This window comes from Gossypium hirsutum, chromosome A13 (genome assembly GCF_007990345.1).
Source record: "Gossypium hirsutum isolate 1008001.06 chromosome A13, Gossypium_hirsutum_v2.1, whole genome shotgun sequence".
NCBI lineage: Eukaryota > Viridiplantae > Streptophyta > Magnoliopsida > Malvales > Malvaceae > Gossypium > Gossypium hirsutum.
The window spans coordinates 100,767,400-100,776,338 of record NC_053436.1 but is presented as its reverse complement, the minus strand read 5'-3'; the positions used below and the strand labels follow the sequence as shown (position 1 = coordinate 100,776,338).

Here is an 8,939-nt window from a genome sequence, read left to right as displayed (position 1 = left end):
TTAAGTCACTTTTTTATTTAAAGGCATAATTTCAATGTTAGTTTAAATGTTAGTAGACTATAAATACTACTTTATAAGCTTTTGAAAGTTGATTTTGGTGACTTATCATCTTTTTTTTACTTTCCATAGTTTTAGGTTAGGTTTTTTTTTCTCCTTTTTCTTTTCTTTTCATTTTTAGATTAGGTTTTCCCTTTTCTTTTTAGAATAGATTTTTTTTGTTGTTTACTTTCTTATTTTTGTTAAAGACTTTTGTAAATGGAGATGGATCAAACTTTTGGGTGTCATTGGTTCCACATCTAAATGAGCATTTCTTACCTTTACCTTTATGTTGTGCATATAAACTATTTGATGAAATGTCTATTTGGGTGTTAAGCTTTATTTTGTGCTAATATTGCTTATTGGTTAATTAATAAATTGATTATTGGATTAATTTTATGTCTATACTTGATTGTTTGGTTATTCTTTTATATCAAAATGCTTCATATGTTTAGGGCACCAGATTCAACAATACCAATTGATGACTATGACTTTGTTTGTTGGATTAAACTTCCTTAACCTGATCAACGCCCTTCTAGTTCATTTTGCTGATTATCCTAAATATTCACCATCAATTTGTAGTATAGTTTAGTTGTGAGGTGGATTGTAACAGCCTAATTTTCAGTGGTGTCGAAACAGTGATTCGAGATCACTAAATCCAAAAAATGAGTAGGAAATATTATTAATTTAATGGGTATAGGTTAAATGTGAAGTTAGGAAAAATTTTGAAATAGTGAATAGTGTACTAAAAATAAATATTAAAATAATTAGAATAAAAAACAAGGTATCGAGACCTCGAGAATTTTAAATCGAGCCATAAATATTTTTATAAATTTTTATGGAGTGTTAATAAGTTATTATTAAAGTTTTGTCAAGAAATTTTAAAGTTCTGAGAGTTAATTGAACAAAAAGGACTAAATTGTATCAAATGCAAAATTGTGGGAGATGATTAAATAGCTTAAATGATAAAAGAAAGAGGGTTTAAAAGGAAATAGACCCAAGGTCTATTTGGGCTGGACGGCAAGGGCATGAAATCAGCAAGAAAATAAGGAGAATTAAGGGAAAAATTGGAATATTGCAAAATTTACTTAATAAAGCTAGGACTAAAGTGGAATTATCTAGATTTCTCTTTATTTTTCTGCATTCTCATTAGCAAAAAACGCCATGGAAGAGTTCCCTTAAGCTGGTTTTTCATATTTTTACTTCAGGTAAGTTCAATTCTTGATTATTTCTTGAAATTTTTGTGTTTTTGTGACTTTTACAATTAGGTCCACTTGTTGAATTCATTAATTTTTGATTCTATGAAAGAAATTGAAAGTTTCTATGAATATGTGCTGGAAGTATATGATGATTTGGCATGGCATTGGAGCTTTAAATTGTTTATATGATGATTTTATTGAAAGAATTGAATAGAAAGTGAATGTTTGGGACCTAATTGTAAAAGAGTTTGAAGTTAGAGTTTTATGTGGAAATTCTGAATTTCAATAGTTATGAAATAACTTATAATGTCTAGGAAAAGTATTAATTGAGAAAATTATCTTAATTGAGGGGTTAATTGAGCAAGGACTGAATTGTATGAATAGTGAAATTTGGGGCAAAATGGACATCAACATTTTGCACTAAAACTGTTTTGGACAGCAGTTGTAGTCTAACTTTGAAAAATCACTAAAAATTTTATAAATGAGATTATAGGATGAATAAAATTTGAAATTAAAGCTTATTGACTCTAGTTTCTTATAGAAGAAATGATGTAAGCAATGGAATTGTAAATCATGAGATATGATAAATTTTGTGAGACAAGGTTAGAATGATTTTGGTTTCCCCTGTTCTGACTTTGTAAAATCATAAAAAATTGGATAAAAATAATTATGGGCTTAAATTTATATTTTTAGAATCCTGAATGAGTCTATTTTCAAGAGAAACAAATGGGAACATCATTCGAATCCTGTACGAGGAGATAATTAATTTTTAGTGAAGAAGGGTTAGAACTGTTAGATAGCAGAACAGGGGAGATTTCAATGAATAAAATGTATTAATTGGCCAAACCAAAAATTATGAAATTTTTATGGTAAGAAGACATATGAGTCTAGTTTTTGGGAAAATTTATGGATCTTAATTTTGAGTTCTGTAGCTCAAGATAAAAATAATTTAGTGACTATGACACTGATGAATAGCTTGGATATTCACATAAGTAAATAGTGAAAATTATGGATAATGTTACTTACAAGTGTGTTATTTATACTAAGGATGTGGATGGAGAGGAGGAGGAGGAAAAATATACATATATATATGAATGACTTGTGTATAAATTGATCACATGCCTGATTATAATCGATAAGTGTTGAATTAGAAATGATATAATGTTTTATTTAGAATATTTATTATGAAACTATGATTATCGTTATAATGCAAAAATCAAACTTTTAAGTTTATATGGCTAAATTTTAGTGATCATTTGTTAATTTTATGAATTTCATGATGTGTTATTTCATATGTATTGATGATAAAATCGTGAATAATGTAAAAGCATGAAAATTGAATAAATGATCAAATTAAGCATTTCAGTTAAGTGACAAGATGAATTGAAGGAAAAGACCATGGTTAGACCATGACAACAAGTGATAAGTGATAGCTTCAGCTACACTTATCTGATTAAGGATAAGTGAAAGTGATAAGTGATAGCTTCGACTACACTTATCTGATCAAGGACAAATGAAAATGATAAGTGATAGCTTTGGCTACACTTATCTGATCAAGGACAAATGACAAGTAAAAAGTGGTAGCTTCGGCTACCTGATCAGTGAAAAGCGGTAGCTTCGGCTACCTGATCATCGGCTACTTGATCAGTGAAAAATGGTAGCTCCGGCTACCTGATCAGTGAATAGTGGTAGCTTCAGCTACAAGTGACAAGTGATTTCTGTGTAAGACCATATCTGGGATATGGCATCGGTGTGATATGTGTATAAGATGTAAGACCATAGTAGAGCTATCGCATTCTAGTGACAAGACCATAGCTATGCTATGGCATCAGTAATTATCAGTGAAATTCAGTGCATACCGGTGCAGACCAATTCCTTAAAATGTTCACTAATTTGAAGAAGTTTGGTAAGTATTACATGGAATTATGTAACATAAGGAAATACGAGTTGATGAGACATGAGCATAAAACTTGGTTGATGAATGAGTTCATTTGTGATTATATATTTTTACGCCTTGAGTGTATTATCCATATGAATTGGTATTCCAAATGAGTTAATGAGAAAACTTCTAGTATGAAATAATCTGAGTTCAAAATGAAATATCATGAAAACATACTTGAAATACATTGGTATGTCTTGTATATGCTATTTGAATTCATAAATGTGGAAAGTAAATGTATGTGGAAATATGAGATGACGATATCTGTACATGGAATTTATTGATGAATACGTACATCCAAATTTATATGATAGATTTTAGTGAACATTGAAATTGGGCTCAATAAGTGATTTGGCAATTTAAATCGTGATTGGCAGGAAGAGTTAGTGAATTGCATATTTATGAATTGTTACACATATTTGTCTAAAATATGAGGAAGTGATGGTAATTGATACATGGAAATATGAAACTATGATATATATAAAAACATGGAATATGTTTGATAAATGTGTTCATTCATAATTATGGAATTATGTACCTCATGTGTGCTATTTGCATAAAGATGATATTTCAAATACTTTGGTGAATAAAGCTTAAATATGAAATACTATGAAATCGAGACAAGTTGTTATGAAAATGTATTTAAATTATCTGTAAGTGTTTCATGCTTCTCGGTAATGCCTCGTACTCTATTCCAGCGACGGATACGAGTAGGGGGTGTCACATGTAGGAGGTGTCACATGGATGTTGGAACCAAGGTATTATCCGCAATCTAGTTTGCCAAAGGTGTGTGCAAAGATGAAGTTCCCTCTTGGTAACATTGAAGTCTAATGAGCTTCAAAAACCCGTTGATGAGATCCTCGAAAAGGTGGCAAAAGTACCATAGTCTTTTACTGATGAAATGCTTGCCGAGTTGCCCAAAAAATTACCATCCAAGAGGGAGGTCGATCACAAAATTGAGATGGTGGCTAATGTTGAACTGCCAACCAAGGCACTATATCGGATCTCAATAAAATCTTGTTCAAACAAGTAGTAGAACAATAACTTGGAACAAGTGCAAACCAAGGTAATTTTTAGCTTCAAAGTACGTACCACAATTACGCTTGACAAAAGGAAGGGAAAGTTTCTAGCATCCATGAATGGTGGGAAGAGTAGAAGCAATAAGAAAGGTAGGGGAGAGAGTCGAGTCACAAAATTCCTAAAATTCTTGAAGTGCCTTAAACACGCCATATTGGGATCACCATTAATATCTTCAAACAAGAGGCAAATTCAAGCTCACCATAAGTTTTAGAGGTAAAAGCAATAAAACATTTAGTCTCTGTTTGTTTCATTGAAAATGGTTTCTGGAAAATAATTTCTAGAAATGATATACTTTTCTAGCAAAACTAATATTTTCTGGTGTTTGGATGAACCTATGTAAAATATTTTCTGTTGTTTAGCATATTTCTTAAAAATATTTCATAAAAGTTGTTTCTAATAAAACAAATATATATTTGATATTTTCTTATCTTTTCATTATTTAATTAAGATTTTCTTATCTTTCCATAAAAGTTATTTGGTAGAAGTTGTTTATAATAGAAGTTTTTTTATAATCAAACAAATATATAAATATACACAAGCTCCCAAACGCAAACCACTAGACCATTTACAACAAAAAAACCACGAGATAAACAATGGCTGATATCACCACCAAGCCATTAACATCCTCTCTCGATCCACTTCCACGGGAACATCTACAAATCTATTAACCTCCCGTGGTACGTGACAAAACTGCACATTACCATTACAACATCAGTGAATGCTATGCATTAATTTAAGGTCACTTTGGTGATTTTATCATTAAAGTAATCTTAAAAATGATACCGAACACTACTTTTATAGAGTTGTTGAAATAACTAAATAAATTACTCTCTTCCTTACCCTGAATTGGATGGTGTTGAAGTTGGCATGCATGCAGCATATGAACAGCCAAGGAGCAGTCCATGCAGTCCAAATTATGTGGATGAAGTATGAAGATCAAGCTGCTGTAATATTTCCAGATGAAGTACATGCAACTACTGAAGTTGATGCTACTGTTCTATTTCGGTTTCATTTTGTTACTTTAAGTAATATTTTTTAACTTAGTTTAATTAGAACCAAGAAGGTAATGTATTTAATGCATTCGGAGCTGATAAGATTGATAGATTAGCTTACCTAATTATGCAATTTGTGATTTGCAAGTTGCAATGTGCAAGCAGTACAAGTTACAATTAAGTCTAAAAATAGTAAATATGTTAAAGCTGACCAGCTTGTGACTGGTATGTGTATAGGCATTGTGCCATCTTTTATTAATTAATGAATTTCAACAGAAATTATTCAAAAAAAATACTCTCTCAATTTTTGCTTTCATAGTTCAAGCCAGATTCTGTTTGTTTGCTCAAAAAACCTCCAGACTTGAATTTCAAAGTTTTTGTCATTCTTTATCCAGATTTATTACGTTGTTACTCAAGTTCTTGACTGAGCCTCATACTTCTTCTAGATAAATTGTTTCAAAACCCTAGCAGATGGCCTTTCAACATGTCCAATTCCTTCTCAAATCTTTCCATGGCCGGAGCTGGCAAACAAATAGGTACTGAAGTTCCAACTTCTCCTTTCGTGCTTTTGGTTGATACGAAAAAGCTTATCACCCCAACAGCTTTTGCTGCCCCTGCAAACACTGCCTTACCCCATCCAAAATCGATGTCTTCAAATCCTATTTTTGTTAAATCAGATACAACGAAAGATCCAACAATTTTTGTGAAATTAAGTTGTTTAGCCCTAAGCACCATTAAAGCTGCCACTGATTTGGCATATTCCTTTGTCATGCTTGCTTTGGCTTGCTTCACTAGTTCCACTGTATACCCTAATAGATTATGGAAAAGATTTCTAACTGTTGTTATTGCTGCTGGAAAGACAATGACATTCCCATAATATCCCAATGGCAATGAAGGATTGAATTTGGAACGTAAGTTTCCGGTGCATAGCATGCGTACCTTTTCATTGGGGTTAAGGTTTAAAGCAATGGTTCGACAACGCCATAAGCAAGCTGTTAGGAGTTCGAACTTGGTGGTGCAATGGCAAAGGTGGAGTGGGAGGAGACTACGAAAAGTTGAAACTTCAACAGGGCCAAAGAAAAAAGAACGTTGAACCAAGTTATCCAATGGCCAAGAGATGGCGGTAGGTTCTACTTCATCATACTCATGGTGATAGAATATGACTCGAGGTGGATCTCCAGCATCTAAGAGATGTCTTTCCCAAATGGGTGAAATGAAGCATGAAGTTGCACCTCGTGCCATTTCGCTTATGGTAGACATGAATTGTTTTAGGCCTATGCCATCACATATTACATGGTTAAAGCGGATAGCAAAAATGAAACTATCGCATTTTAGTCGCGTTACTTGTTAAAAAGTAAATTAATAAACTAAATAAATTAATATTTTAAAGATTAAATCATGTTGAGTAACTTGTGAAGAAAGAAAAATGAATGTGATGAATACTTAGATGGTTTTTAGATGCAATTTTGGATGGTACCATAAGAAATAACTACTCAAACATATACCCCTATACCTCATTTAATCAAGATTTTTTTTAGGTATTATAGACTTTGATACTTTTAGAACAAGCAAAAGCTAATTGAATCTTTTTAAAAAGATGAAAAATGAACAGGCTAAGATAAAAAAAACAACAATGTAGATGGATAAAGGTTTATAGATTCTTTTAGTTTTTAATATAAGAATTATTTAGCCTAAAATGCCTTGTTTTGATAAATAAGTTTAAGATGTAAAAGTTATTTTAAACTACTAAAAAGTTGAAATTTGTCATAAAAAATAAGTATTCTCACCATCAAGTACAAGAATCAAATTACTCCACTCTCCACTTTTATGGGTATATTTGATTTTTTTTTCTTGGTGATAAAGGGTATATTGGATTTAAAATCGTGAAAATGTGAGTATTTCCAACTAATTTTGCTTTGATTAGTTATTAGTATAATAATTTTTTAATATATATTACAATAATTAAATATAAAATAAAAAATAGTTAGTGGGTTATTCATTACCTGAATTAACAATAGTGGGCAATTAAGCATCCGTTCGGAGTCAGGAACATCGTAAAGGAGCTCATCAAAGCAAGGGAATGGTGGGTGAAGTGCATTGCCAAATTGTTCAAGAGTAACATCGGCATCGGCTTTTATAAACATCACACCCTCACCGGTGCAATCCACTATGAGCTTACCATTAGGCCCTTCCCTTAATCTACCTGCAAATGGATAATAAAACACTAAGGCATTTGCAAGTGCCTCCCTAATAACCTCGGCTGGATCTTTTCCTTGCATGGAGGGATTGTACTCATAAAATTGGATAAATGGAACTTGGAAGCGAAGAGCCGCTTGATCATCAATGTCAGATAGAAGTTTATGTTCATGTGGTGTGGGCTTGGTTGGAGCCACAAGTTCGGGTTTGCATCGTTGGACAGAGAATACAAGAGGAATGCTAGAAGCTATTGCCATGGCACCTAGAAATCTATGGACATACCAAGTATTTGTGGTTCTGTGAAAATGATTTTATAGTAGGAAACGAATCCAGAAGGATCGGCTTAATTGTCATGTTTAGTTGTCAAATTTAAGGTTTAGGGATAGAAGTCAAATTTAGATTTGTCATGTTACGCAATGAATGAAGAAAAAGAAATTGCAGGAAAAAACAAAAAAATATTACTAACAATTTATTTATTACCTGCATCGGCTTAATTGATTGATGCATATATGAACCATTTTATGCTTTATTTGGAGATAAGTATGTAAGATCTCAACGATATAAAGAAATAATGGTTAAGGTAATTTGTTCATACTCCAATATCAAGGTTTAGGTTTGTTGATGTATTTATACAAAAAAAAATAATAATTTGAGATATGACATTAAAACAACATAAAAAAAAATTTACCCTCACAAAATTTAAAAATAACTTATATGATTGAATTTAGTAAAATGTATATAAAATAAATTATTCATACATCAAGATTATATAAAATTATAAGTATTTTTTTTAAGAGAACAAGTTTAAACAATACAAGTAAATTTAATCATTAAAAAGTAAACATCAAACATAATCTAGACAAGAATAACTCTAAACAAGACTCATATGTGATGGAGTTTAAGGTGAGTTAAATTTGGACAAAGCTTACTCCTGATTTAGGGTGAGATTTGGAGACGAGCGCTAAAGACTCTAAAGTTTCAATCTTATCAAATTTTTTTGGAGACAATGATAATTTAGACTCAATTTATTTTAAATAAAATGAATACCCAATTAATAGGTCACAACTTAAAATTATCTTTAACCTTATCATTCTAACCAAAACGTATTTGACAAAAATATATTACTTTTTTTAAGAAAAAAACTGTCACGACTATAGCATAAACACAAGCATGAAATGAATATTTTTTTTCTCTCTCCTTACTTTCCTCTATATTTATTTTTATTTTTCTTTCTTTATAAAAATAAAAATAAATTAAATTAAAGGAAATATACAATGCCCTTATCAGCTACTTAAATCTTCTTAATCCCAAAGATGCCTTGTCGCAAAGTAAGATACTCTAAAATTGAAATAAAATCATCTAATATATATAGGTATAAATTTTGTGAAGGAGATGCTTGACACTAAGGACCATTTGGATCCCCATCATTGGATGCCATTTTATGACCCCAAAATCAGGTTTCAGTATGATAATGTGGACTCAATCAAGTAAATGGAT

At 31.3% G+C, this 8,939-nt stretch overlaps 1 protein-coding gene across 1 annotated transcript; it reads right to left on the bottom strand.

Annotated features, from left to right (window-relative positions):
* Window positions 1-5,452: 5,452 nt before the first annotated feature.
* On the bottom strand, window positions 5,453-7,714 carry LOC107894408 (benzyl alcohol O-benzoyltransferase). Its single transcript, XM_016819685.1, has 3 exons — window positions 7,250-7,714; window positions 6,804-6,831; window positions 5,453-6,520 (listed from the first exon to the last, which is right to left on the bottom strand). The coding sequence occupies exons 1-3, from the start codon at window positions 7,697-7,699 to the stop codon at window positions 5,703-5,705; spliced, it is 1,296 nt and encodes a 431-aa protein (XP_016675174.1). The 5' UTR covers window positions 7,700-7,714; the 3' UTR covers window positions 5,453-5,702.
* Window positions 7,715-8,939: the final 1,225 nt, after the last annotated feature.